This window comes from Pezoporus wallicus, unplaced genomic scaffold, assembly GCF_028554395.1.
Source record: "Pezoporus wallicus isolate ANWC-B61680 ecotype Strahan unplaced genomic scaffold, APGP_CSIRO_Pwel_v1 contig_9898, whole genome shotgun sequence".
Lineage (NCBI taxonomy): Eukaryota > Metazoa > Chordata > Aves > Psittaciformes > Psittacidae > Pezoporus > Pezoporus wallicus.
The window spans coordinates 1-26543 of NW_026638074.1; the positions used below are offsets into that span (position 1 = coordinate 1).

Here is a 26543-nt window from a genome sequence, read left to right on the forward strand (position 1 = left end):
AAAAGCACTGAACATGTTCTTCTCAATTCTAAGCTACCGCACACACACACAAACCCCTTACCTCCTCACAGCTGGAAAAGCAACCTGGAGCAATGCCCCACAAGACTACTAATGGGTTGACTGCAGGAAAAGCTCTGCTCTGCTTTATGCTTGTAAAGAGTGAAAAGAAATGCCTGACACACTTTTAAACGACCAACTCATGCAGTCAGGATATAAAGAACAAGGTCTAAAGAGCAGGCTTAGCACCTTTAGTCCTAGCAGTGATGTGGAAGCACCAACACAGATCACAATCAAATACACTCATTGAGCAGACAAGCTGTACTAACCAACCCACTGTAAGATCGTGCTATAAAATGCCCCGCTTTCTTCTTCTCATCCCTATGGCACATTTCAGACCTATTCCTGCTATCCTGATGCTGTTCCCCACCCCCTTCTCACAAAAACTAGTCTTTCTGCTTAATTTTTATAGTGTTTTAAGTCTCAAGCCAAAATTACTGCGCAGATGTCCCATACTATGCACCTGGGTGTTTACTGCACCCACCCAATTCATTTCCATCATCTGCAGTAACAGCAGTTAGAAAAAAAAGAACAGAAACCAGAAATCCAGCCACATAACATTTTAGAGGCAAACACCCTGAAATACTAACTACATCAGACTGTAAAGAACCAGCGCCCTCTATACTTTAAAAGTGAGAAATAAACAAGCTAAAAACCATTCTTAAACCTTTCCCTGCCAAAAATCACCATTTCTTTAACAGCTTCTACATCCCAAAACAACATTAATGTTCTGCTTTGGTCTTCTTTAAACCTAAGCATTGAAGTTAGATTTTATAAGAGCCCAGACCCAAAGGCACCCTTGAAAAATCTCCTAGTCATATAACTAGTATATACATTCAGTAACCACAACCATGACCATCATATGCAAAAACAAACAGAGACAAAAGAGAAGGAATTAGAACAAAAACAAATCTTGCCATAATTTCTGTGCCTGAGAGCAACCAAAAAAATCTGCTTAGCTCAAAACCACCAATAACAATAGCACCTCAAAGAAAACCACAGCACAAAAGAGTTTACTGGTACATGCATACATAAATACTAAAGCAGCTTAAAATATTTAGCTAGGAAAAAATCATTTCAAAGAACTCAAAAAACAAAAGCAGAAACAAAGCACAAAGCATTAAATCCACAAAACCCCCCAAACACCTTACCTTCAAGAGAGCCAAACCCTATAGAAGCTCCTTGTTTGGAAGCTGTACCTTATATACCCCAGGCCCTACCCACAGCCCCTCCCTCACAGCCCTGGCTCAGGGGTGGGTCAAACCAGCAGCTGGGGTAAATACAGCCTGACAAGGTACAGCTGGCTCTTTTGGTTTCTGGTTTTACCTTTTTGGCCTTCTTTTTCTGCCTTAGATTTACATTCAGAACTCACAGACTGCACAGCTTCACCTTTATGCAGTTAGGCTCTGAACTATATTTGGTTTCAGACCACACAGGGTTTTTCTGTCTCAGGTTCTGGGGCTCAGACTCACATGGGTTTGCTTCCACACAGACTGGTTCAGTCTCATGTATTTAAACTGCACAGACACTCCAGCTCAGACTTGGGCTCAACCTGGCATTCACTGACTCACACATCCACACAAATCATACATTGAGGCTAACACAGACTCCCTGGCTCAGACTTGCTTTCACACTTTAAGTGAAAAAAGACATTCAGGTTATTTAGCCAAGGTGAGCCATGCTTGGAACACCCAAGTAACAACTTATTTCATGGTCTTGTCATTTTCCTAAAACTGTATTTTTACTTCTTGTTAGTGTTTTCCAAGGGGTGTACATGTTAGAATAAAGGGATGGAAAACCTTTCAAGTTTAGTGGGTGAGTAGTGAAGTGACAGGAGAGAGAAATGATAGTTGCTGAGGTCACTTTTTCCAAGCACTGTGGTCATTTGTCTCTATTGCACTCCTAGGACCTGGAGAGAAGGAGAGGCTCAGTGTTGGACTCTACTATGGGACTGGAACAGGAAAACATAATGTTGAGGAGCTTTGAAGGAGGAAGAGGGCTGTTACAGACTGGGCCAGTATTGGTGGGTGGGGTGGTGGTGATGATGATGGCCAGCACAGGGTGTTCCTGTTGGTTCCTTTGTTTGTTGCAGGTTATACAGAGGAACTTGGCAGCTGTGGCAGGGGCCCCGGACTTTGATGTGGGTGTTCTGAGCATGAAGGGCAGCTTGAGACCCATGGCACTATGGAAGTTAAGTAGAAGGATTGCTGCTTGGGACTGGAGGGTGAGAGACAAGGTCAGGAGGGCAGGAAGGGGTTTGAAGTGTAGCATGGGGCTGGGGGGAAGGCAGGGGTTACTTTGCAGCATGAGTTTACATGGGTAGCTTACCCAGTTTAGCACAGGACCATTTAGCACAGTTCAGACCAGTTTAGCCTACCCCAAACCAGTTTAGCCCAGTTCAGACAAGTTTGTCCCAGTTCAGACCACTCCAGCCCACTTTAGCCCACTTCAGACAGGCCTAACTCAGTTCAGAACAGATTAGCCCAGTTAAGGCAGGTTTAGCACAGTCACGTCTGGTTTAGCCCAGTTCAGACCAATATAGCCCAACACAGCACAGTCTGGACCAGTTTAGCCCAGTATACTCCACTTTAGCCCAGTGCACGCCAGTCCAGCCCACTTTATCTCACTTCAGACACTTCACCCCAGTTCAGCCCAGCCCGTTTAGCCCACTTTAGCCCAGCGCAGCCAACTTTAGCACAGTCCATTCCAGTTTAGCCCAGCCCACTTTAGCCCAATTCAGACCAGTTTAGCCCTGTTCAGATCAATTTAGCCCAGCCCAGTTCAGCCCAGTTTAGCCCAGCCCAGCCTAGACCACTCAGCCCAGTTTAGCCCAATTCAGACCTGTCCAGACCAATTTAGCACAGTTCAGCAGGGTTTAGCCCAATTCAGACCACTCCAGCACACCTTAGCCCCGTTGAGCCCACTTTAGCCCACTTCAGCCCAGCCCAGCAGTTTAGCCCAATTCAGCCTAGTTTAGCCCAATTCACATCTATCCAGATCAGTTTAGCACTGTAAAGCCCAATTTAGGCCAGTCCAGCCCAGTTTAGCCCAGTCCAGCAGTTTAGACCAGTCCAGCCCACTTTAGCACAACGCAGCCCAGCACAGTACACTTCAGCCCACTTTAGCCCATCCCAGCCCAACATAGCACAGTTTAGTCCAGCCCAGTTTAGCCCAGTCCAGCTTGTCCCAGCCCAATTTAACCCAGTTCAGCCCAGTTTACAGCCCAGTCCACTCCAGTTCAGCCCAGTTTACAGCCCAGTCCACTCCAGCTCAGCCCAGACGAGCTGAGCCCCATTAGGCCCAGTTTAGCACAGTTCAGCCCTGTTTAGCTCAGCCTACACCTGATCAGCCACTTCAAGCCCAGTTCAGCCCAGCCCAGCAAAACTTACTCCAATTCAGTCCAGTCCAGCCCCATTCAGACCAGCTCAGATCTGCCCAACCCAGTGGACAGAGCCAGTAAACTCCCTATTACCCCCCCACTACCTCCAGTCCCCCCTAAGTGCCGCCCCCCATTGCCCTACATGGGGGTCTATTGGGGGATTAGGGGGGATATGGGGACAGCAGAGCTCCCTGCCTGCAGCAGAGCCCCTCCCATTCCTCCCATGGGTGCCCCACAGCCCCCCATGTCCCCACATTGGCTGTGCGTACAGCAGAGCAGGGGAGAATGGGGTATTATGGGATGTGGGGTATGGGGTATGGAATATGGGATGTGACATGGCGTATATTATGTGATATTGGGTATGGGGTATAGTGTTACGGGTTATGCAATTTAGGATATTATGGGATGTGGGGGTCACACATTGGATCCCCACCACCACAACTTCCCACCACTCTTTTGAGCAAAAACCACTTTATTTGGTCAACCAGGTCCCACCAGCCAATGGGAGCGCAGGGGTGGAGCTTCAGCCACATCCAGAGGCCAATGGGAGCACAGGAGGCAGAGCTTCGGTCCCAAAGGGGGTGTGGCCTACCCGGTTGCCACGGTGACTGCGATGATGACGGCGACGATGACTCCAGTGATGACCACGCACCCGGCCACCAGCAGCTTCTTCTATTGGAGGATGGGGGGGGGTCACATGGGATTGGGGGGGGGGGGGGTGAGGGGGCTAAGGGGTGGGGCCTGACCTTTCGTGCCCCCTGCTGGCTCCGTGTCGCTGCCTCCAAGTGCCGGGTGCCCTTGTCCAGGCGGGAGCCGGAGTCCTGGATGTGGTGCTCGATGCGGTCCAGCAGCTCCCCCTGCGCCATAGGGACCAGTATGGACCAGTACAGAGCAGTATGGACAGGTACAGACCAGTACAGAGCAGTATGGACAGGTACGGACCGGTACAGAGCAGTATGGACAGGTACGGACCGGTACAGAGCAGTATGGACAGGTACAGACCAGTACAGAGCAGTATGGACAGGTACGGACCGGTACAGAGCAGTATGGACAGGTACGGACCGGTACAGAGCAGTATGGACAGGTACAGACCAGTACAGAGCAGTATGGACAGGTACGGACCAGTACAGAGCAGTATGGACAGGTACAGACCAGTACAGAGCAGTATGGACAGGTACAGACCAGTACAGAGCAGTATGGACAGGTACAGACCAGTACAGAGCAGTATGGACAGGTACAGACCAGTACAGAGCAGTATGGACAGGTACAGACCAGTACAGAGCAGTATGGACAGGTATGGACCAGTACAGAGCAGTATGGACAGGTACGGATCAGTACAGAGCAGTATGGACAGGTACGGACCGGTACAGAGCAGCATGGACAGGTATGGACCAGTATAATCCAGTCATAAATCACTATAATGCAGTAATTACCCAGTATGGGGTAATATGGACCAGTAATAAGGCAATAACAGCCCAGTATAATGCAGTAATAAACCAATATGGACCAACACAGAGCAGCAGTAAGGCACTACAGTCCAATGTGGACCAGCATACAGCAGTAATAAGCAGCATGGACCTATACAGAGCAGTGTACTGCAGTAGTAAACCAGTAAAACCCAGTATGGGCACATATGGACCAGTAACAAATCCATACGAACCAATCCAGACCAGTATAACCCAGCGTGCCCTGACCACCCCATTGCCCCCATTGTCCCCATTGCCCCACCTGCTGCTCCAGGCTGGTGCCCAGCACGGTGAAGAGCTCCCCCAGGTCCCGGAGGCCCCGCTCCAGGCGCTGCAGCTCCCGGTGCCGCAGCCCCACCTCCTGCAGCGCCCGCGACGCAGCATGGAACCTGCACCCACGGGTGCGACTGATCACCATTGGCACCCATTGACTGCCATTGGCACCCACCGATCACCATTGGCACCCATTGACTGCCATTGGCACCCACCGATCACCATTGGCACCCATTGACTGCCATTGGCACCCACCGATCACCATTGGCACCCACTGACTGCCATTGGCACCCACTGATCACCATTGGCACCCACTGACTGCCATTGACACCCACTGATCACCATTGGCACCCATTGACTGCCATTGGCACCCACCGATCACCATTGGCACCCATTGACTGCCATTGGCACCCACTGATCACCATTGGTACCCATTGATCACCACTGGCACCCACTGATCACCATTGGCACCCACTGACTGGCATTGGCACCCACTGATCACCATTGGCACCCATTGACTGCCATTGGCACCCACCGATCACCATTGGCACCCATTGACTGCCATTGGCACCCACCGATCACCATTGGCACCCATTGACTGCCATTGGCACCCACCGATCACCATTGGCACCCACTGACTGCCATTGGCACCCACTGATCACCATTGGCACCCACTGACTGCCATTGGCACCCACTGATCACCATTGGCACCCATTGACTGCCATTGGCACCCACTGATCACCATTGGTACCCATTGATCACCACTGGCACCCACTGATCACCACTGGCACCCACTGACTGGCATTGGCACCCACTGATCACCATTGGCACCCATTGACTGCCATTGGCACCCACTGATCACCACTGGCACCCACTGACTGCCATTGGCACCCACCGATCACCATTGGCACCCATTGACTGCCACTGGCACCCACTGATCACCATTGGCACCCATTGACTGCCATTGGCACCCACTGATCACCATTGGCACCCATTGACTGCCATTGGCACCCACTGATCACCATTGGTACCCATTGATCACCACTGGCACCCACTGATCACCATTGGCACCCACTGACTGCCATTGGCACCCACTGATCACCACTGGCACCCATTGACTGCCATTGGCACCCATTGACTGCCATTGGCACCCACTGACTGCCATTGGCACCCACTGATCACCATTGGCACCCATTGACTGCCACTAGCACCCTTTGATCACCACTGGCACCCATTGATCATCATTGGCACCCATTGACCGCCACCATGGCTCCCACTGATCACCACTGACACCCAGTGACCGCCACCATGGCACCCATGGGTGCCGCCTCACGTTGCTGATGAAGATCTCGCTATGCCCCGACTCCAGGATCTGCTCCAGCTCCTCCTCTGTGACCGGGGCGCTGCCGGCTGCATCCCAGTGGATCCCAGTGCATCCCAGTGCCCTCCCAGTCCATCCCAATGCATCCCAGTGCCCTCCCAGTCCATCCTAATGCATCCCAGTGCCCTCCCAGTCCATCCCAATGCATCCCAGTGCCCTCCCAGTCCATCCCAATGCATCCCAGTGCCATCCCAGTCCATCCCAATGCATCCCAGTGCCCTCCCAGTCCATCCTAATGCATCCCAGTGCCCTCCCAGTCCATCCCAATGCATCCCAGTGCCCTCCCAGTCCATCCCAGTGCATCCCAGTGCCCTCCCAGTCCATCCTAATGCATCCCAGTGCCCTCCCAGTCCATCCCAATGCATCCCAGTGCCCTCCCAGTCCATCCCAATCCATCCCAGTGCCCTCCCAGTCCATCCCATTCCATCCCAGTCCCCTCCCAGTCCATCCCATTCCATCCCAGTCCCCTCCCATTCCATCCCAGTCCATCCCAGTGCCCCCTATTCCATCCCATTCCATCCCAGTCCATCCCAGTGCCCCCTATTCCATCCCATTCCATCCCATTCCATCCCATTCCATCCCAGTCCCCTCCGATTCTTTCTGAATCCATCCCAGTGCCCTCCCAGTCCATCCCATTCCATCCCAGTCCCCTCCCAGTCCATCCCATTCCATCCCAGTCCATCCCAGTCCCCTCCCATTCCATCCCATTCCATCCCAGTCCATCCCAGTCCATCCCAGTCCCCTCCCAGTCCATCCCAATCCATCCCAGTGCCCTCCCAGTCCATCCCATTCCATCCCAGTCCCCTCCCAGTCCATCCCATTCCATCCCCAGTCCCCTCCCATTCCTCCCATTCCATCCCAGTCCATCCCAGTCCATCCCAGTCCATCCCAGTCCCCTCCCAGTCCATCCCAATCCATCCCAGTGCCCTCCCAGTCCATCCCATTCCATCCCAGTCCCCTCCCAGTCCATCCCATTCCATCCCAGTCCATCCCAGTCCCCCCTATTCCATCCCATTCCATCCCAGTCCATCCCAGTCCATCCCAGTCCATCCCAGTGCCCCCTATTCCATCCCATTCCATCCCAGTCCATCCCAGTCCATCCCAGTCCCCTCCCTGTCCCATCCCGTTCCCATTCCTGCTCTCACCCACGTGCAGCTGACGCTGAACCCTCTCGAGGCGCCGCTGCCGGAACCGGGCCTGAGCCGCGTGGCAGCGCCCGGTGAGCGCCAGGAACTGCTGAGTCAGCGCCGCATGCTGGGGGGGGGGGGGGGGGGGGGGAACGACACGACCCCCAAAACAGTTCATGGGGACCCCAGAACCCATCGGGGACCCCGAAAACAGAGTCGGGGAGCCCAAAAACACCTTTGGGACCCCAAAAATGCCTCTGGGGACCCCAAAACACCTTTGGGACCCCAAAAACGCCTCTGCGGACCCCAAAAACACCTTTGGGACCCCAAAAACGCTTCTGGGGACCCAACCCCCCCCTTACCTGGGTGCGCTTCACCCGGGCCCTGATGCTGTTCCTGTGCTCGCCCTCCTCCTCCTTCGCTGGCTCCAGCGCTGTGGGGGCACCCCAAAGATATGGGGTGCTATGGGGTGTCTATGGGGCACTATGGGGTGTCCATGGGGTGCTATGAAGCACTATGGGATGTCTATGGTGCGCTATGGGGAGTCTATGGAGCACTATGGGGTGTCAATGGGGTGCTATGGGGTGTCTATAGAGCACTACGGGGTGTCTATGGAGTGCTATGGGGTGTCTATGGGGTGTCTACGGGGTGCTATGGGGTGTCTACGGGGTGCTATGGAGTGTCTATACGGCACTGTGGGGTGTCCATGGGGCACTATGGGGCATCTATGGAGTGCTATGGGGAGTCTATTGGGTGCTATGGGGTGTCTATAGAGCACTATGGCGTGTCTATGGGGCGCTGTGTGGTGTCTATGGGACACTATGGGGTGTCTATGGGGCACTGTGGGGTGTCTATGGAGTGCTATGGGGAGTCTACGGGGTGTTATGGTGTGTCTATGGGGTGCCACAGGGAGTCTATGGGGTGCTATGGGGTGTCTATAGAGCACTATGGGGTGTCTATGGGGTGTCTATGGTGCACTGTGGGGTGTCTATGGGGCGCTATGGGGTGTCTATGGAGTGCCATGGGGAGTCTATGGGGTTCTATGGGGTGTCTATAGAGCACTATGGGGTGTCTATGGGGTGCTGTGTGGTGTCTATGGGGCACTATGGGGTGTCTATGGGGCATTATGGGGTGTCTATGGAGTGCTATGGGGAGTCTACGGGGTGTTATGGTGTGTCTATGGGGTGCCACGGGGAGTCTATGGGGTGTCTATAGAGCACTATGGGGTGTCTACGGGGTGTCTATGGTGCACTGTGGGGTGTCTATGGGGCGCTATGGGGTGTCTATGGAGTGCCATGGGGAGTCTATGGGGTTCTATGGGGTGTCTATAGAGCACTATGGGGTGTCTATGGGGTGCTGTGTGGTGTCTATGGGGCACTATGGGGTGTCTATGGGGCATTATGGGGTGTCTATGGAGTGCTATGGGGAGTCTACGGGGTGTTATGGTGTGTCTATGGGGTGTCACGGTGAGTCTATGGGGTGTCTATAGAGCACTATGGGGTGTCTATGGGGTGTCTATGGTGCACTGTGGGGTGTCTATGGGGCGCTATGGGGTGTCTATGGGGCGCTGTGGGTCCCACCTTGCAGCCGGGAGCGGATCTCCTGCATCAGTTTCTGGATCTCATCCCGGTGGAGCTGCAGATCCCGCTGCTGCCCTGGGGGGAGAGACCACAGTGGGAGCCCCCAGACCCCTATAGACCCCTATACTCCCACATAACCCCCCATAACCTCCCTATAGGCCCCCATAACCACCTTATATCCTCCCTATAGCTCCCTATAATGCCACTATACCCTACTATAACCACTCTACATCCCCCCATAACCACGTATAGCTCCCCATAACCCTCCCATAGCCCTCCCTAACTGTGCTATAGCACCCCATACCCCCATAATCCACCTATAGGCCCCCTCAACACCACCTAGTCCCCCATAGCCCCCTTATAGCCACCCATAACCCTGCTATAGCCCCCCATAGCCCCCCCATAACCCTCCACAACCCCCCTATCCCCCACAACCCCCTTTTATCCTCCCTATAGCTCATGATAGACCCCCATATCCCTGCTATAGACCTCCTATAGCCCACTATAGACCCCTACAGCACCCCTAAAGCTCCCCTATAGCCTACTATAGACCCCTATCGCCCACTATAGAAACCTATAGCCCCCCTATAGACCACTATAGATGCCTATAGCCCCCCTATGGCCCACTATAGACCCCTATAGCACCCCTATAGCCCACTATAGACCCCTATAGCCCCCCTATAGCTCCCCTATAGTCCCCTATAGACACCTATAGCCCCCTGCAGCCCCACTCTAGCCCTCTCTAGCCCCCTGTAGCCCACTATAGCCCCCCTATGGCCCACTATAGCCCCCCATAGCCCCCCTATAGCCCCTCTATAGCCCCCCTATGGCCCACTATAGCCCCCCCACAGCCCCCCTATAGACCACTATAGCCCCCTACAGCCCCTCTATAGCCCCCCTATGGCCCACTGTAGACCCCTATAGCCTCTCTATAGCCCCCCCATGGCCCACTGTAGACCCCCATAGCCCCCCTATAGCCCCTCTATAGCCCCCTATAGCCCCATACACACCCTCGGGGGACAGGGGGCTGCCCAGCACCGCCTCCTGCAGCAGCTCCAGTGCCTCCAGCTTCAGCTCCAGCGCCCGCAGCGCCGCCCGCACCCGCCCCGCCTGCAACACACCAAGGACACGCCAAGGACACGGTAAGGGCGTGTAAATGGCGTGTAAATGGCGTGTCAAGGGGGCACTCACCTGCAGGAGTGGGTTCAGCCTCATTAAAGCCACTTTGGCCCCATCGTCGGCCTCCTCGTCCTCCTCCGAGCTGCTGCCGTAGGCCTGTGGGTGACATACAGGGGTCTGTAGGGGTCTGTGAGGGGTCTATAGGGGTCTGTAATGGGTCTATAAGGAGTCTGTAGGGGTCTGTAAGGGGTCTATAGGGGTCTGTAAGGGGTCTATAGGGGTCTATAAGGGGTCTGTAAGGGGTCTATAAGGGGTCTATAGGGGTCTGTAAGGGGTCTATAAGGGGTCTATAAGGGGTCTATAGGGGTCTGTAAGGGGTCTATAGGGGTCTGTAAGGGATCTATAGGGGTCTGTAAGGGCTCTATATGGGTCAATGGGTCTGTAGGGGTCTATAAGGGGTCTGTAAGGAGTCTGTAGAGGTCTATAAGGGGTCTATATGGGTTTGTAAGGGGTCTGTAGGGGTCTGTAAGGCTTCTGTAGGGGTCTGTAAGGGGTCTGTAAGGGGGCTATAGGGGTCTGTAAGGGGTCTGCAGGGGTCTATAAGGGGTCTATAGGGTTCTGTAAGGGGTCTATAGGGATCTGTAAGGGGTCTATAAGGGGTGTATAGGGCTCTGTAAGGAGTCTGTAAGGGGTCTATAGGGGTCTGTAAGGGGTCTATAGGGGTCAATGGGTGTGTACTGCAGTCTATAAGGACACATAAGGGGCCATATTGTGGTCCATGGGTCCATACAGGGGTCCATAGGGCCATATGGGGTTCAACGAGGCCATACAGGGGTCCATAGGGCCATATGGGGCTCAACGAGGCCATACAGGGGTCCATAGGGCCATATGGGGCTCAACGAGGCCATATGGGGGTCCATGGGGCCATATGGGGGTCCATGGGGACACAGTGGGGTGCATGAGGCTACATGGGTGTCCATGGGGCCACAGTGGAGTCAGTGTGTCCGTACTGGGGTCCTTGAGCCCCATTTTTGGTCCACTTTGGGTCCTTTTGGGTCCTTTCGGGGTCGCTCCCCCCCTACCTGGCGGAGCTCCCGCGTCCTGTCCCGCATGGCGGCGCCCTTCCTCCCCCGGCCGGATGCGGAAGTGCCGGCAGCCGCTCTGCGCCTGCGCCGGGGCCTTGGAGGCGGAAGTGGGGGAGGACGCTCTGGCCCTGGAGGTCGCCGAACCATAGAGAGGAGCCGGGGGGGGGGGGGGGGGGGGGGGGGGGGGGGGGACGACCTCTAAAGGGGGAGGGCGGGGAGCATTAGGACCAGGATATGGGATGTGGGATCCCCAAAAAGGGATCTGGGATCCAAAAATGGGATCTGGGACCCAAAAAATGGGATCTGGGACCCAAAAGTGGGATGTTGGATCCCAAAATGGGATCTGGGATCCAAAAATGGGATCTGGGACCAGAGAAATGGGATTTAAAACACCAGAAATGGGATCTGGGATCCAAAAATGGGATCTAGGACCCCAGAAATGGGATTTGGGACCCCAGAAATGGGATCTGGGACCCAAAAAAATGGGATCTAGGACCCAAAAGTGGGATGTGGGATCCCAAAATGGGATCTGGGAGCCAAAAAATGGGATCTGGGACTCCAAAAATGGGATCTGGGAGCCAAAAAAATGGGATCTGGGAGCCAAAAAAATGGGATCTGGGACCCAAAAGTGGGATGTGGGATCCCAAAATGGGATCTGGGAGCCAAAAAATGGGGTCTGGGACCCCAGAAATGGGATCTGGGAGCCCCAAAATGGGATCTGGGAGCCAAAAAATGGGATCTGGGACCCCAGAAATGGGATGTGGGAGCCAAAAATGGGATCTGGGAACCCCAAAATGGGATCTGGGAGCCAAAAAATGGGGTCTGGGACCCCAGAATGGGACCTGGGAGCCAAAAAATGGAACCTGGGAGCCAAAAAATGGGATCTGGGAGCAAAAAAATGGGATCTGGGACCCCCGAAATAGGATGTGAGACCCAAAAAATGGAATGTGTGACCCAAAAAATAGGATGTGAGACCCACAAATGGGATCTGGGACGCCCAAAGTGGGATCTGGGATCACAATATGGGATGTGAGACCCCAGAAATGGGATCTGGGACCCCAATAACGGGCGCTGGCATCACGCTATGGGGCTATATTGGGCTCTGGGGCCCCCTTTCCCCTGCTCCCATTGGTCCATCCCCCCCAAGGCCCCGCCCCCTTCTCCGCAGCCCCCCTCCCCCCCCCAGCCTCAGCCGCAGCCGCAGCCCCTCCCCCCACCTCCCCCTTCCCCCCCCCCCCCCCCAGCAGCACGCGCCGCGTCCGGCCCCTCCCCCTGCCCCCCCCCCCCCCCCCCAACCCCCCCCCTCGCCATGAAGGACCGGACCCAGGAGCTCCGCAGCGTGAGAGGGGGACGGGGGGGGCTATGGGGGACATAGGGGCTGTAGGGGGCTATGGGGCTGTGGGGGGTATAGGGGGCTATGGGGCTATAGGGGATATAAGGGGCTATGGGGGATATAGGAGACTGTGGGGCTATGGGGGCTATAGGGGACTATGGGGTTATGGGTGATATAGGGGTCTATGGGGGCTATAGGGGGCTATGAGGTCTATAGGGGGCTATGGGGGCTATAGGGGGCTAGGGGGCTATAGGGGATATAAGGGGCTATGGGGGATATAGGAGACTGTGGGGAGTATAGGGGGCTATGGAGGCTATAGGGGGCTATGGGTGATATAGGGGGCTGTGGGGGGTATAGGGGACTATGGGGGCTATAGGGGGCTATGGGGCTATGGGGGATATAGGGGGCTGTGGGGGTATAGGGGGCTATGAGGGATATAGGGGCTATGGGGGATATAGGGGGCTATGGGGAGAATAGAGGGTATAGGGCGCTAGGGGGGTATAGGGGATATAGGGGACTATGGGATGCTACAGGGGATATAGAGGGAATAGGGGGCTATGGGATGCTGTGGGGCTATGGGGGATATAGAGGTTATAGGAGGGTATGGGGCTTTGGGGGAATATAGGGGGTATAAGAGGTATAGGAGTCTATGGGGGACATACGAGGTATTGGTAGCTATGGGGCTAGGGGTGCTAGGGGAGATATAGAGGGTATAGGGGGCTATGGTGCTGTGGGGGATAGAGAGGGTTATGGGGCTATTGAGGGGAAATAAGGATTATGGGGTATATGGGGTTTTATGTGGGGATATAGGGAGCTATGGGATGCTGTGGGGGTTATGGGGGCATATAGAGTGCTGTATGGGATCCTGGGGGATGCTGTCGGGGCTGTGGGTGCAATGGGGACTGGGGGTTTGCAGTGGGTGCTGTGTGATGCTGTGGGCTACTGTGGGGGCTATGTGGTGCTATAGGCGCTATGGGAGGATATGGGGTGCTATGGGAGGATATGGGGTGCTATGGAGGCTATGGGGTGCTATGGGATGCTACGGGTGCAATGAGGACGGGGGGCTGCAGTGGATGCAGTGGGGTGCTGTGGGGTGCTATGGGGTGCTGTAGGGCTATAAGGATGCTATGGGATGCTTTGCGTGCTATGGGGTGCCATGGGTTGTTCTGGGTGCTATACGGTGCTTTGGGATGCTGGAGGGATATAGGGATGCTATGCGGGCTATGGGTGCCATAGGATGCTGTGTGTGCTATGGGGTGCAATGGGATGCTGGGGGCTGTAATGGGTGCTGTGGGGTGCTATGGGGGCTATAGGATGTATGGGGTGCTGCAGGCTGCTGTGGGCTTCTGTGGGAGCTATGGGGTGCAATGAGGGTTACAGGGTGCTATAGGGTGCTACGGCAGTTATGGGTTGCAGTGGGGGCTATGGGGGGCTATGGGGTGCTTTGTGCGCTACAGGCTGCCATAGGGTGCTCTGGGGGTCATTGGCTGTAATGGGATGCTGGGGTCTGCAGTGGGTGCAGTGGGGTGCTGTGGGGGGCTGGGGGGCTGGCTTTATGCAAATGATTCCTGGCGGGAGCCAATGGCATGAGGGGGGGCAGTGGTGCAGGGGTGGGGCTATGCAAATGAGCCGGAGCCACGCAGCCAATCAGGTGAGGGAGGATCAGGCCATGCGGATGACTCACCCCCCCCCAGCCCGCAGCCAATCACAGCGCTGCGCTCTAGGGCAGGCAGCCAATAGCTTTCAATGTATGCAAATGAGCCTGGATGCGGGGGGGAGACAGCCAATGGGGCATCAATGAGGGTGGGAGGGGTGTGGTCAGCGCTGGCCACGCCCCCCTGATGCAGAGAGCGCCCCCTGCAGGCGAAGGACAGCGACGATGAGGACGAGGTCGTCCACGTGGACCGAGACCACTTCATGGACGAGTTCTTTGAGCAGGTGTGGGGCTGCCCCATAGCGACCCATAGGGACCACAGAGACCCCAGAGAGACCTATAGGGACCCACAGAGACCCCATAGCAATCCATAGGGACACACGGGGGCATATAGAGACCCTACAGAGATCCTATAGTGACCCATAGAGACCCATAGGGACACACAGAGACCCCACAGAAACCCTATAGAGACCCCGTAGTGACATATACAGACACACAGGGACCTATAGAGATGCATAGAGACCCTATAACGACCCATAGGGACACATAGAGACCCTATAAAGACCCCATAGAGACCCACAGCGTCACACAGAGATCCATAAACACCCATAGAGATCCATAGTGCCTTATAGAGCCCTATAGCACCCCACTGTGACACCCACAATTGCCCCATAGTTCCCTAAAGCACCCTAGATAGTCCTGCAACAGTGTATAGACATCCCGTAGCACCTTATGTCACCCAAAGACAACCCCTACAGCAGTCATAGAGCCCCTACAGCACCCATAGAGACATCCCCATACCCCATATCCCTGCCCCATACCCCATATCCCTGCCCCATATCCCATGTCTCACAGGTGGAGGAGATCCGGGGCTGCATCGAGAAGCTCTCGGAGGACGTGGAGCAGGTGAAGAAGCAGCACAGCGCCATCCTGGCCGCCCCCAACCCTGATGAGAGTGAGCGGGACATGGGGGGCAATGGGGGGATATGGGGCAATGGGGGCAATGGTGGGGTCCAGGGCCATGGGGGTAAACGGGGTAATGGGGGCAATGGGGACATCCATGGGGACATGGGGAGTGATGGGATGGAGGGACACCAGGTGCATCTAGAGACCCATAGAGACCCATAGAGACCCTAGAGACCCTAGAGACCCATAGAGACCCTGTACCTGTGTTCCCCCAGAGACGAAGCAGGAGCTCGAGGACCTCACGGCTGACATCAAGAAGACGGCGAACAAAGTGCGCTCCAAGTTGAAAGGTAACCTCTTGGGTTGACCCCCTTGGGTTGAGCTCCTTGGGTTGGCCCCCTTGGGTTGAGCTCCTTGGGTTGACCCGCTTGGGTTGGCCTCCTTGGGTTGAGCTCCTTGGGTTGACCCCCTTGGGTTGACCCCCTTGGGTTGGCCCCCTTGGGTTGGCCCCCGTGGGTTGCGTGATGGAGGTCCACCATGCATGGAAGCTATATGTGATGGACAACCACCATGCATGGAGCCCATATATGACAGAGAACCCCCAATAACCACGACTGCAGGCACCCATAAGCCAGAAGCTCCACCACAAAGCCCCCCATTGCTCACCCCTTTGTACCCCACAGCCATTGAGCAGAGCATTGAGCAGGAGGAAGGTCTCAACCGCTCCTCGGCCGACCTCCGCATCCGCAAGACCCAGGTACCCCCTTCCCCTTCCCGTTGCCCTTCTCCTGCTCTTTGTGGCCACCTCCATCCACACGTGTCCTCCATCCACACGTGTCCTCCATCCACACGTGTCCTCCTGCTGCCCCCCCCCCAGCACTCCACCTTGTCCCGCAAGTTCGTGGAGGTGATGACCGAGTACAACGCCACCCAGTCCAAGTACCGCGACCGCTGCAAGGACCGCATCCAGCGCCAGCTCGAGATCAGTAGGTCCCGCTCTATGGGGGGGGATGGGGGGAGCATGGACAGCAGCCACCATGGCGTGGGATGGGGGGGACCAAAGAGATTCCCATCACCCAACTGTCACCTCTTGTGCCCACAGCCGGCCGCACCACCACCAATGAGGAGCTGGAGGACATGCTGGAGAGCGGGAAGTTGGCCATCTTCACCGATGACGTAGGTTGGGGACGCTATGGGGCAGCTCGAAGCCATCAAGGGGTCCTTGGGGCACATAGAAGCCACCAGGAGACCCATGGGCAGGGCTGGAGGCTGAGGAGCCCCATGGGATGCCCTCACTGTCTCTGTGCAGATCAAGATGGACTCGCAGATGACCAAACAGGCCCTGAACGAGATCGAGACGCGACACAACGAGATCATCAAGCTGGAAACCAGCATCCGGGAGCTGCACGATATGTTTGTGGACATGGCCATGCTGGTGGAGAGCCAGGTATGGTTGAACCCCCCTTAGACCCATATGGACACAACCCAAAGCCATTGAGACCGTAAGAATTCCCCTTAGACCCATCTAGACCACATCCAAAGCCACTGAGACCACCTAGAACCAGCCTTAGACCCATCTAGACCCCATCTGAAGCCATGGGGACCACCAGGAACTCCCCTTGTACCCATCCCAAGTCTCAAGGGCCGGTTCCTCCTCCCCAAGGGTGAGATGATTGACCGCATCGAGTACAACGTGGAGCACTCGGTGGACTACGTGGAACGGGCCGTGTCGGACACCAAGAAAGCTGTCAAGTACCAGAGCAAGGCCCGAAGGGTGAGAGCTTGGGGCCCTCAGGTGGCCACTGGGGACACTGGGGTGGACACTGGGGGTGTCCCCATAACCTTCTCCTTCTCTCCTGTCTCCTCGAGTAGAAGAAGATCATGATCATCATCTGCTGCGTGGTGCTGGGGGTGGTCTTGGCCTCTTCCATTGGGGGCACCTTGGGCTTGTAGGGCCCCCATGAACCCCCCCTCCATCATCTCCTCCATCTCCTCCTCCATTCATGAGACTTAATGAAGAGACAGTGATTCCTGGAGCCAACCAATCGCAGCGGTTCCTTGGGCTCCGCCCATCCAATCATGGCGTCCATTGGCTGTTTGGCTCCTCCCCTTTGCTCCTTGGCTCCACCCCCTTGCCATGAGCCTCCATCCATGCGCTTGGGGGGAAGGGGGACGCACACTCGGGGGACAGGAGGTGGCCTCAAGGTGGGGGTAGAGGGGTCAATGGGGGTGATGCCCAAGGAGGGTCATGGGCTGGGTTGACCATAGGGAAGGACCACGGGGTGGGCTGACCATAGGGAGAAGTCTTCAGTTGACCACAGGGAGAGGTCTTGGGTTGGGTTGACCATAGGGAAGGGCCATGGGTTGGGTTGAGCATAGGGAAGGGCCATGGGGCAGGTTCACTCAATAGGGGGTCCCAGAGTGGGGGTTATGGGTCGGGTTGACCTTAAGGGATGGGTTGGGTTGGGTTGACCCATCTCATGGTCAATGGTGACGCCACCACCCATTGACCCAGCTGATGAGCACATATCCCAGCAGTTCGCTAACCCATTGCCTGCCTGAGCAACCAGTTGGTGACCCAACTGACCCACCCATCAACCATCCAACCACCCATCGACCATCCAACAACCTCACTGAGCACCCAACCACTCATTGACCATCCAACCACCACTGACCATCCAACCACCCATTGATCATCCAACCACCCGTTGACCATCCAACCACCCATTGATCATCCAACCACCCGTTGACCATGCAACCATGCAGTCAATGACCCAATGAACCCCTCAGTGACACAACCAATGACCCAAGGACATCATCATTCACCCAATGATATCATCAACGACCCAACAACCCCCTCAATGACCCAACCACTGACTCGATGACATCATCAATGACCCAACCAACCCAGTGACATCATGAATGACCCGATGACACCATCAATGACCCAGTGACCCCCTCAATGACCCAACCAACAACTCAGTGACATCAACGGCTCAATGACATCATCAATAACCCAACCAACAACCCAATCACATCATCAGTGACCCACCCAAGCCCTCAATGACGTCATCAATGACTCAATAACTCCCTCAATGACCCAACCAAGCACCCAATGACCGCATCAAGGACCCCTCTGTGTCCCCCCCAACCCATAGGTGCTCCCAGCCTCCCCGCGCTGCCCCCCCCGCTCTGTGTGTCCCTCGTGGTCTGTGATGTATTTGCTACAAAACCCATGTCACAAACGCAGTCGCCTCCGTCTCCTTCCTGCTCCGTGGGTTCCCATAGCTCCTATAGGGGCCCCTATAGCCCCACAGACTCCTGTAGACACCCTAAAGCCCCTAAAAGTCCATAGAGTCTCCCACCAACCCATAGAGCCCATATAGCCCCATAGGGCTCCCTATAGCCCCTCTAGGTCCACAGAGTCTCCCACTACTCTACATAGAGTCCGTATGACCCCCTAAAGCCCATATGGCCCCATAGGGCTCCCCATAGGTCCTCAAGGAGCCCAGATCCCATTGGACAAGGCAGGGGCTCGGTTTCCTTACAAATGTAATTGGTCAGAGTCAAAAGAGGGTGGGGCCAAAGGGGACAGAGCCAATGGGGTGTCCCCACCCCCCCTGGTTATGGGTCCGGGAGGTCGTCACTAAGGACCATGGGGGAGCCGAGCTGGAGGTCACGCTGGAGGCTCTCGAGGGCGGCGGGGCTGAGGCGATGAACCTCCAGCCAATCAGCGAGCAGCGAGGCAGAGAGTGGCGCTGAATCTCCTTGGCTGGGGGGCAAAGGGGGCGGGGCCTCAGTGCCGAGGCCGCCACCCCATTGGTCAGCTGGTGAATTCAAGTCAATCTCCTCTTACCTCTCCTTGGGGTCTCCAACCATGTCCAACGATTGGCTGAGGAACTCCTCCAGGTCGAAGCCCACCCCATAACCGGCGCCACTGCCCTTAGGAGTCACCGAGAAGATGGGGGGCAGCAGGTCCTCCACCTGTGGGGAGGGTGCAGTGATGACACACAAGGAGTGGGTCAGCCCACCTGTACTGAGCAGCCATCAACCCAACCCAAACCAAGTCAACTCAACCCAACTCAACCCAACCTAACTCAACCCAACTCAACCCAACCCAACCCAAACCAACCCAACCCAACTCAACCCAATCCAATCCAAACCAACCCAACCTAACTCAACCCAACACAACTCAACCCAACCCAATCCAAACCAAACCAACCCAACTCAACCCCACCCAACTCACCACAACTCAACCCCACCCAACCAAACTCAACCCAAGATGACTCCAGCAGCCCCACACCTGTGACTTGGAGAGCTGCTGTGTCACAGTAGCCACATCAGGGTCAGGCACCACAGCTCCAACAGCGGCTTCAGGCCACACCTCAGCCCCCGGCCAAGCCTCTGGGGGTGCCCCACAAGCTGGGGGGCAGAGAGGAGGTGGTGGCACTGGGGGTTGTGGGGCAGGGGGCGGCCGGGGGAGGGCCCCATCCCGCATCTTGGTCCAGCGTTCCAGGAGGTGCCGGTCGTCGTCAGTGAGGACCAGGCCTTGGAGCCCATCCCCACGGCCTTGGGGCTCGCGGCGTTCCCGCTCCCGCTGCTTCTTCTCCCGCTCCTTGGCCCGCTCCTGGCGCCGGCGTCGCTTCTCCTCCCGTTCCCGCTGCCGCTCGGCCGCCGTCACCGGGCGCCGGCCCTCTGGGGGCTCCGGTGCTGCGCAGGGGGGGTCTGGGATGGGGATAGGGATGGGGGGGAAGTGGGGGGGATCAGAGGGTAAGCTGAGCACAGGGAGATGGCAGCCAATAGCAGCCAACCCAACCCAACTAACACAATGCAACCAACCCAGCCCAACACAAACAACACAACCCAACCCACACCACCCAACGCAACCCACCGCAGCCCAACCAACGCAACCCACCCCACCCAACCAACCCAGCCAACCCAACCAACCCAGCCCAACCCAACTAACCCAACCCACCCAACCAACCCAGCCAACCCAACCAACCCAACCAACCCAGCCCAACCCAACCCAACGAACCCAGCCCAACCCAACCAACACAACCCAGCCCAACCCAAGCCAACCAACTCATCCCACCCACTCACCTTTACTCTTGTTCCTCATGGCCGACTTGAGCAGCGCAGCCTTGAGGGCAGCTTTGGTGTCATCAGAGATGGCTCCATCCCTCTTTGGCGCTGCAGGGGCGCCAGGCTCCGCCTTCACCTGCAGCGGTGACTCCACTGGCCCATCAGGCCCAGGGCTCACCATGTCCACATCGGCACAAGACCACGCGGGGCCATTGGGCGCTCCATTGGAGTCACCCACAGGACCACCACCATTGTTGACAGCTCCACCGACCCCATTGGTTGGCGCCAAGGAGATGTGGCGCCGGATCCCATCCCGGCGTGCGTGAAAGTCCTCAATCTCAGCCACGATGGCCGCCTTGATGTCCTCCTTGGTGAGTGCCCGGCGCTCGAAGGCGAAGTCAAAGGCCGGGACGCACTCGGGCTCGTCCTCAGGATCGTGATACTTGGCCAGGAACGGGTGCCTCAGCGCCTCCCCCACCCCAACCCTATCCCGTGGGTCAAACCTCAGCATCCTCCCCAACAGCGCCAAGGCCTCGGCGTCGGCATCGCCGAACAGGGACTCCCACGGCACGGCCGGGCGCGGGGGGAGGCTCTGGATGTACGCCCGCACCCGTTCGGCGCCGATGGCCCCCATCACGGCGGGCGGCGGCGTCCCCAGCACGGCCATGATGAGCTGGAGCTGATGGATGTAATTGCGGCCCGGGAAGAGCTGGCGCCTGCCGAGCATCTCGGCGAAGATGCAGCCCACGGACCACATGTCGATGGCGCGGGTGTAGCGGTGCAGGGACAGCAGCAGCTCCGGCGCCCGGTACCAGCGCGTGGCCACGTACTCGGTGAGGAAGGCCTTGGCATGGCGTGGGTCGGCGCCGAGCCCTCGGGCCATGCCGAAGTCGCCGATCTTGAGCTCGCAGTTCTCGTTGACCAAGAGGTTGCTGGGCTTGAGGTCCCGGTGCAGGACGTTGGCCGAGTGGATGTACTTGAGGCCGCGGAGGAGCTGGTAGAGGAAGTAGCGGACGTGTTCCAGGGTCAAGGGTTGGGAGGAGTGGATGATCTGGTGGAGGTCGGATTCCATCAGGTCCAGCACGACGTAGCTAAAGGGGGGGGGGCAGGAGGGGTGGTGCCGTGGGTCAGCCTCACCCATAATAGGGTCTAGAAGGGGGTGGAGATGGTGCTACGGGGTCTTCAACCCAATGGGGCTCCATCCCATGTGTCCTCCTGACCCATAATAGGGTCTAGAAAGGGTCTGAGATGGTGCTATGGGGTCACCAACCCAATGGGGCTCCATCCCATGTCTCCTCCTGACACACAGGAGGGTCTAGAAGCTGTTTGGGATGTCCCTATGGAGTCACCAATCCAATGGGGCTCCAGCCCATGTCTCTTCATGACCCGTAATAGGGTCTAGAAGGGGTTTGGGATGTCCCTATGGGGTCACCAACCCAATGGTACTCCATCCCATGTCTTCTCCTGATCCATAATAGGGTCTAGAAAGGGTCTGAGATGGTGCTATGGGGTCACCAACCCAATGGGGCTCCATCCCATGTCTCCTCCTGACCCATAACAGGGTCTAGAAGGGGTTTGGCCTATCTCTATGGGGTCACCACCCCAATGGGGCTCCAACCCCCAGTCCTCCTGCCCCACAGGAGGGTCCCTGGGGCTCGGGGCGGTGGCCGTGGGGGGACGCACACGGAGCGGAACTCGCCGTAGGGCACGGTGGGTTTCAGGATGTCCTTAATGCCGATGATGTTGTCGTGCTTGAAGTGCTTCAGGATCTTCAGCTCCCGCAGGGTCCGCTTGGCGTTGGTCACCACGTCGAAGGCATTCGGGATCTTCTTGATGGCCACTTGCTGGCCTGGCGGCCCATGGGTGGGCATCACCAATGGCACCCAATGGACTCCCCCCAATGACACCCAATGGATCCCCCCTAATGGTACCAAATGGACCCCCACCAATGGCACCCAATGGCACCCAATGGACTCCCCCCAATGGCACCCAATGGATCCCCCCAATGGCACCCAGTGGACCCCCCCCCAATGGTACCCAATGGACTCCCCCCAATGGCACCCAATGGATCCCCCCAATGGCACCCAATGGACTCCCCCCAATGGCACCCAATGGACCCCCCCAATGGTACCCAATGGACCCCCACCAATGGCACCCAATGGCACCCAATGGACCCCCCCCAATGGCACCCAATGGACCCCCACCAATAGCACCCAATGGAGCACCTCCAATGGCACCCAATGGATCCCCCCAATGGACCCCTGGAATGGCAACCAATGGACGCCCCCAACGGCACCCAAGAGCATCCAATGGCACCCAATTGCACCCAATGGAACCACCCCCATGGCACCCAATGACACCCAACGGACCCCCCCACCAGTGGCACCCAATGGACCCCAATAGCACCCAATAGCACTTAATGGCACCCAGTGGCACCCGATGGCACTCAATGGCGCCCTCACCGGTGTCGCGGCGCCGCGCGGAGCTGACGACGCCATAGGCACCGGTGCCAATGGTCTCGATGACGTCATACTCGTCCCCCACCTCGAAGGTGACATCGAGCGCCCGCGCATTGAGCAGGGCCAGGCCCCCCCCGGCCCCACAGCGCCCCCCAGGTTCGGCCTCCGCCATCTGCGACCCACACGTGTGGGGCAAAATGGGTCAGGGCCACACAGACGGGACCTCCATGGGCTCAGACCCATAGATATGGGCCCTACATGGGGCCTATGTGGACTCAGACCCATAGATATAGGGCCTACATGAGCTCGGACCCATATATATGGGACGTACATGGGCTCAGACCTATATATATAGGGCCTACATGGGCTCGAACCCATAGCTATGGGCCCTACATGAGCTCAGACCCATATATATGGGTCCTACATGGGCTCAGACCCATATAGATGTGACCCACAAGGTCACAGACCCACATATATGGGGATCCGAGGGTCTGGGATTCACATATATGGGGCACACATGGACTTAGATCAACATATATGAGACCTACGTGGGCTCAGACCCCTACATATGGGGCATACATGGACTCAGACCCACTTATATAGGACCTACAATGCCTCAGACCCACATACATGGGAAACCAAAGGTTTGAGCCCCACATACCCCATGGACCCCCACAGCCGGGACCCCCACAGCCTCAGACCCACACATAAAGGCCCCACTTATCCGTTCCCTCCCCATCAATGGGTCTGAGCCCCACATCTCCAATCCCCGCACCCCCCCACCCCGTGCTCCCTCTGCCCCACAGACCCAGCCCCACACGACTCCCCCCATCCCTGCCCCATAGCGATGGGGCCGTTGCCATGGCAATGGGGGCACCGGGACCTCCGACTTCCCCCCCCCAATCGGCACTCACCGCCCCTCTGCTCAATGGAGCCCGGAAATGGCGCGCCCCGCGCGGCCACGCCCCCTCCGCTGATATCACGGCCGGCGGCCAATGGGAGCGCAGGGTGGGAGGGGATGAATGAAGGGCGGTGACGTCACAGAGGGCGGGGTTTAGGCGCCTTAGGGGGTGAATGGGGACGGTCCGGACCCATAAGTGGGGTTAATGGAGGGGATGGGGGGGCCCGGACCCCCAAGTGCGCCCTATAGGTGGTGTTAGGGGGCAGCCAATGGGTCTGGGACCCCCAAGTGCAATGGGGGGGCAATGGGGGGCACTATAGGGTAGTGGGGGGCAATAAGGGTGCAATGGGGGGGCAATAGAGGGTACTGGAGGGCAATGGGGTGCTATGGGGGTAGAATACGGGCAATAGAGGGTAATGGGGGTATAATGGGGGGCAGTGGGGTACAATGGGGGGGCAATAGAGGGTAATGGGGGTATAATGGGGGGCAGTGGGGTACAATGGGGGGGCAATAGAGGGTAATGGGGGTATAATGGGGGGCAGTGGAGTACAATGGGGGGGCAATAGAGGGTAATGGGGGTATAATGGGGGGCAGTGGGGTACAATGGGGGTCCAATAGAGGGTAATGGGGGTATAATGGGGGGCAGTGGGGTACAATGGGGGTCCAATAGAGGGTAATGGGGGTATAATGGAGGGCAGTGGGGTACAATGGGGGGGCAATAGAGGGTAATGGGGGTATAATGGAGGGCAGTGGGGGGGCAATAGAGGGTAATGGGGGTATAATGGGGGAGCAGTGGGGGGCAGTAGAGGGTAATGGGGCTGTGGGGGGCAATAGAGGGTAATTGGGGTATTATGGGGGGCAGTGGGGGTCAATGGGGGGCAATAGAGGAGCAATGGGGGCAATAGAGGGTAATGGGGTATAATGGGGGGCAGTGGGGGGCAATGGGGGGCAAAGAGGGGCGTGGCCTCAATAAAAGGGCGGCACAGGCGCAGCTCTGATTGGTCGGTTTATTTCCCACGGACGCACAGAGAGCGGGCCAATGGCAGCACAGGGGGCGGGGTTAAGGCGCGCCGGGGGGCGGGGCCTGCTCGGGGCCGTGCCGCCATTGGTGCTTCCGCAGCCCCGCCCTGGCCCGGAAGCGCCGGGGGCACAGCGGGCAGGCGAAGGGGCCCGGCTCGGGGGCCGCCATCTTGGCATCCAGTATGGCGGCCGCCACGGTGGGGGCGGCCATGTTGGCGCCTGGTTGAACCCCAATGGGGGCGGCCATATTGGCCCCAGCACCAGGCGCCACAATGACCCCGGCACTGGGCCCCATATAGGGTCCGGACCCAGGGGCTGTATGGCCCCCACCATCCATGGCGGCCACACTGACCCCCGCTCCAGTACCTGTATGGGCCCCTCCTCCCGTATTGAGTCCACCCGTGGCGGCCATACTGGCCCCCCCCCCAGCATCTCTACGGACCCCATCTTTGGTGGCCATATTGACCCTATGGATGGCGGCCACATTGCCCCCATCCATTGCAGCCATATTGAGCCCGTCCATGGTGGCCACAGTGACCCTATGGATGGTGCCCACGTTGAGTCCATCCATGGCGCCCACATTGCCCCCATCCATGGGGCCCACACTGACCCTATGCATGGCTCCCACATTGCCCCCCACCGCTGCCGCCCCATGGCCGCCCTCAGCGCCCTTGCCGTGCGTCCTCTCGTGCTTCCGGAGCGCCGAGACCCCCCCGAAGCCCTTCCCGCACTCCCCACACTTGTGGGGCCGCTCCCCGGAGTGGGTCCTGCGGTGCTTGCCCAGCGCCCCCCGCTCCCCGAAGCCCTTCCCGCACTCGCCGCACTTGTGGGGCCGGTCGCCGCTGTGGCTGAGCCGGTGCCTCTTGAGGTCCCAGGAGGCCACGAAGCCCTTCCCGCAGTCGGCGCACTTGTGGGGCCGGTCGCCGGTGTGGGTGCGGCGGTGCAGGGCCAGGTCCGCGGGCTGCCGGAAGGCTTTGCCGCACTCGTGGCACCCGTAGGGCTTGAGCCCGCTGTGCCCGCGCTGGTGCCGCCGGTAGCTGGAGGGGTCGGCGAAGGTGCGGCCGCACTGGGGGCAGAGGAAGGGGCGCTCCCCGGTGTGCACGCGGCGGTGGCTCTGGTAGGACGAGAGCTGCGTGAAGGCCTTGCCGCACTCGCGGCAGCCGTAGGGCTTGTGGGGCGCGTGGATGCGCTGGTGGCAGGCGAGCGACGAGGCGCGGCCGAAGCTCTTCCCGCAGTGGGGGCAGAGGAAGGGGCGCTCCCCGGTGTGCACGCGCTGGTGGTTGCGCAGGTCCTTGCGCTCGGCGTAGGCCTTGGGGCACAGGGGGCAGCCGTGGGGCCGCAGCCCCGCGTGGCCGCGCCGGTGCTTGCGGAACACCGAGGGGTCGGCGAAGGCCTTGGGGCAGTCGGGGCAGGCGAAGGGGCGCTCGCCCGTGTGGGCGCGCTGGTGGATGGCGAGCTTGGACTGGGAGCCGTAGGCCTTGGGGCAGGAGGGGCACGGGAACGGCGGCGCCGGGCGGCGCGCGGCGGGGGACCGAGAGGAGGGGTTGGGGCCCCCGGGGGCATCTGCGATGGAGGCGGCGTCTCCGGGGGCTTCCATGGGGAGCGCGGTTGGGTCGACGGGGGCCGTAGGGGTGGGTTTGGGGCCTCTCGATGCTCTGGGGGTGCCTTTGGGTCCTGCGAGGGCATCCGCGATGGTGGCGGCATCTCCAGAGGCATCCACG

At 58.0% G+C, this 26543-nt stretch overlaps 3 protein-coding genes across 3 annotated transcripts; 1 reads left to right on the top strand and 2 right to left on the bottom strand.

Moving 5' to 3' along the window:
* Positions 1-4024: 4024 nt before the first annotated feature.
* Positions 4025-11537, bottom strand: LOC130598951 (syntaxin-4-like). Its single transcript, XM_057408927.1, has 10 exons — positions 11465-11537; positions 10455-10538; positions 10274-10373; positions 9264-9338; positions 8046-8116; positions 7702-7810; positions 6504-6585; positions 5165-5291; positions 4183-4293; positions 4025-4108 (listed from the first exon to the last, which is right to left on the bottom strand). The coding sequence occupies exons 1-10, from the start codon at positions 11492-11494 to the stop codon at positions 4025-4027; spliced, it is 873 nt and encodes a 290-aa protein (XP_057264910.1). The 5' UTR covers positions 11495-11537.
* Positions 11538-12761: 1224 nt separating this feature from the next.
* On the top strand, positions 12762-17534 carry LOC130598952 (syntaxin-1B). The gene is made up of 10 exons (XM_057408928.1): positions 12762-12806; positions 14664-14738; positions 15310-15409; positions 15636-15710; positions 16044-16117; positions 16238-16346; positions 16463-16536; positions 16670-16807; positions 17024-17134; positions 17233-17534. Exons 1-10 carry the CDS (start codon positions 12777-12779, stop codon positions 17311-17313), a joined length of 867 nt encoding a protein of 288 aa, XP_057264911.1. The 5' UTR covers positions 12762-12776; the 3' UTR covers positions 17314-17534.
* A 1426-nt stretch (positions 17535-18960) lies between these two features.
* Positions 18961-23900, bottom strand: MAPK7 (mitogen-activated protein kinase 7). The gene is made up of 7 exons (XM_057408929.1): positions 23816-23900; positions 22905-23073; positions 22126-22291; positions 20461-21533; positions 19664-20085; positions 19217-19344; positions 18961-19132 (listed from the first exon to the last, which is right to left on the bottom strand). Exons 2-7 carry the CDS (start codon positions 23071-23073, stop codon positions 18985-18987), a joined length of 2106 nt encoding a protein of 701 aa, XP_057264912.1. The 5' UTR covers positions 23816-23900; the 3' UTR covers positions 18961-18984.
* Between the last annotated feature and the right edge of the window lie 2643 nt (positions 23901-26543).